Genomic DNA, 2,168 nt, shown 5'->3' with positions numbered 1-2,168 from the left:
TCCCTCCGACCCAAGACCTAGGAGTCCGAACACATAGAGACCTCCTCCTACGAGACGCAGGTGCCAGGATCCCCAGAACTGCTGTCCCTTCAAGAACACATGTTCTCTACGGGGTAGGCGGCAACCAGAGACTCCGCCCACTTCGCCCAGCCCCGCTGTGGTGCAACAGCAACGACAGCCAATCAGACGCGGCAGCGCCGGATGGCGGGAGGCGGGAGTTGGGGCCAAGGGAAGCGCAGGGCGGAAGTGGCTGTGGCTTTGCCCTTTGGCCTTTGCTCGCTGTGTGGCTGCTCGGCGGTTAGCAGGGAGTTCGCTGAGCGTCTCTGCCTAGCCGCGGTCATGAGCCGGCACAGCCGGCTGCAGAGGCAGGTTCTGAGCCTGTACCGCGATCTGCTGCGTGCCGGGCGCGGGAAGCCGGGCGCCGAGGCGCGAGTGCGGGCCGAGTTCCGGCAGCACGCGGGCCTGCCGCGCTCCGACGTGCTGCGCATCGAGTACCTGTACCGCCGCGGGCGGCGCCAGCTGCAGCTGCTACGCTCGGGCCACGCCACCGCCATGGGCGCCTTCGTACGCCCGCGGGCCCAGACCGAGGAGCCTGGCGGCGTGGATTCCCAGCCTGACGACGGCGACGGTCCAAGGAACCCCCACGACAGCACGGGGGCACCGGAGACCCGGCCCGACGGACGGTGACTGGCGAAGAGCCGAACTCGCTCGATGGCATGGTGGAGCCAGGAGGCTCGCCTGACTGCATGGGGGGACTGGGGAACCCGCCTAAGGTGAGAGATCTCGAGAGACTAGCTCGACGAATTGGGGATGTTAGAGACTCCCCGTTGGCGACGCAGGGGGCCTAGAGAGCCTCGTGATGGACGGCAAGAGAGGCCCACCTTTTCCGATGCTTAGAGACAGGTCGGCGCTCCTCCCCCATGAGGGCTTGGGGCGGCCTGGGACGCCGGCGGGCTGGACAGTGTCAAGCCGAGAGCTACTTGCCCGAAGGTACGGGGAGCCAGGACGCCCCCTGCTGGACAGGGAGAGCCTGAGACACCCTTCTCTTGACCCCTGAGAATACCCCCACCCCTGGCTCCTCAAGGAGTCTCCCCTCTCCTGTATTTAACTCTGAGAAGTGCAGACTTTTTGCTGAGAAAGTTTTGGGAAGGTTCCCTGATCAAGCGGTGAGAAGCCCGGAATCCCCTTTGGGAAAACTTTCGCCCACTGATTGTGACAAGCCAGGACCACGAGGAAGGGGCTAGCGGTCTATCACCCTGGTTGTTCAACTGAAGGGCCCTACTTGATGGTTTTGAGGGGCAACGTTGACTCATTTGCCCCTTCCCTCTCAGAATGTTGGACAAAGGCAATAAAATTGGGGATATGTCTACTTCCCTGTTGGTGGTCTTAAAGCTTTTATATATTTGAGGATTTTTGAAACGCACCCCCACCACCACCACCGTGCACACACACACAGACACCTGGAAGGGACCATCTGGGAAGTGATAGGTGTGGGGAGTCCTCTAGACTGGCACATTGATTGAAGCCGCATAGTTCTCTCCCCTGGGCAGATCTGTGGAGGGGGCTCATCCTGGCTTAACCCCCAAAGATACCCCAGTTGGCTCCCTAATGGAGGGCAAGTTATTTTACATCTTTGTGTGGAAGAGGAAATGGTGGAACTGAGAACTGGCTCGGAGCCTCTGAGGCAGTACTGGGGGTCTCAGACCTGGAAATTTCTCAAACCCAGCTGAAGGGTCCAGCCTCAGCTACAATGAACGACAAGGCCTGGGGCAGGGGAGGGGAGATGAACCCCATAGATCACAGGTGTACTCCCTCCTGTGTCCCCATATGGGACTGCCCTAGACATTCTGTGGAGGGATGCATTTTGCATCACTGAGCTGTATTTGCACCCATGTCAGTTAAATAAGTGGAAATGAGTTCTTGTGGATGTAGCTGTGGGGAGGAGGACCACAGGTAAGGAGCATAGACCTCAGACCAAAGGGAGGATGGATGGAAGAGAAACAGTCGCTGCCCTAATCCTAGTGGGGGAGCCACATGCCCAAATGGTTATAAAGTAGAATTGCAATTTGAAGAATTAATTGCCAGGATAGGCTTCTAGGCAAGAAGACCAAGGCTGGGCGCGGTGGCTCACGTCTGTAATCCCAGCACTTTTGGAGGCCAAGGTGGGT

The 2,168-nt window shown here is 59.1% G+C and overlaps 1 protein-coding gene across 1 annotated transcript; it reads left to right on the top strand.

Moving 5' to 3' along the window:
- Positions 1-213: 213 nt before the first annotated feature.
- Positions 214-1,373, top strand: SDHAF1 (succinate dehydrogenase complex assembly factor 1). Its single transcript, XM_023198226.1, has one exon. It carries the CDS (start codon positions 340-342, stop codon positions 685-687), a length of 348 nt encoding a protein of 115 aa, XP_023053994.1. The 5' UTR covers positions 214-339; the 3' UTR covers positions 688-1,373.
- The last annotated feature ends 795 nt before the right edge of the window (positions 1,374-2,168 follow it).

Source organism: Piliocolobus tephrosceles, chromosome 21 (genome assembly GCF_002776525.5).
Source record: "Piliocolobus tephrosceles isolate RC106 chromosome 21, ASM277652v3, whole genome shotgun sequence".
NCBI classification, from domain to species: domain Eukaryota; kingdom Metazoa; phylum Chordata; class Mammalia; order Primates; family Cercopithecidae; genus Piliocolobus; species Piliocolobus tephrosceles.
Note: the sequence above shows the minus strand (reverse complement) of the source record. Positions and strands in the feature narration are given on the sequence as shown.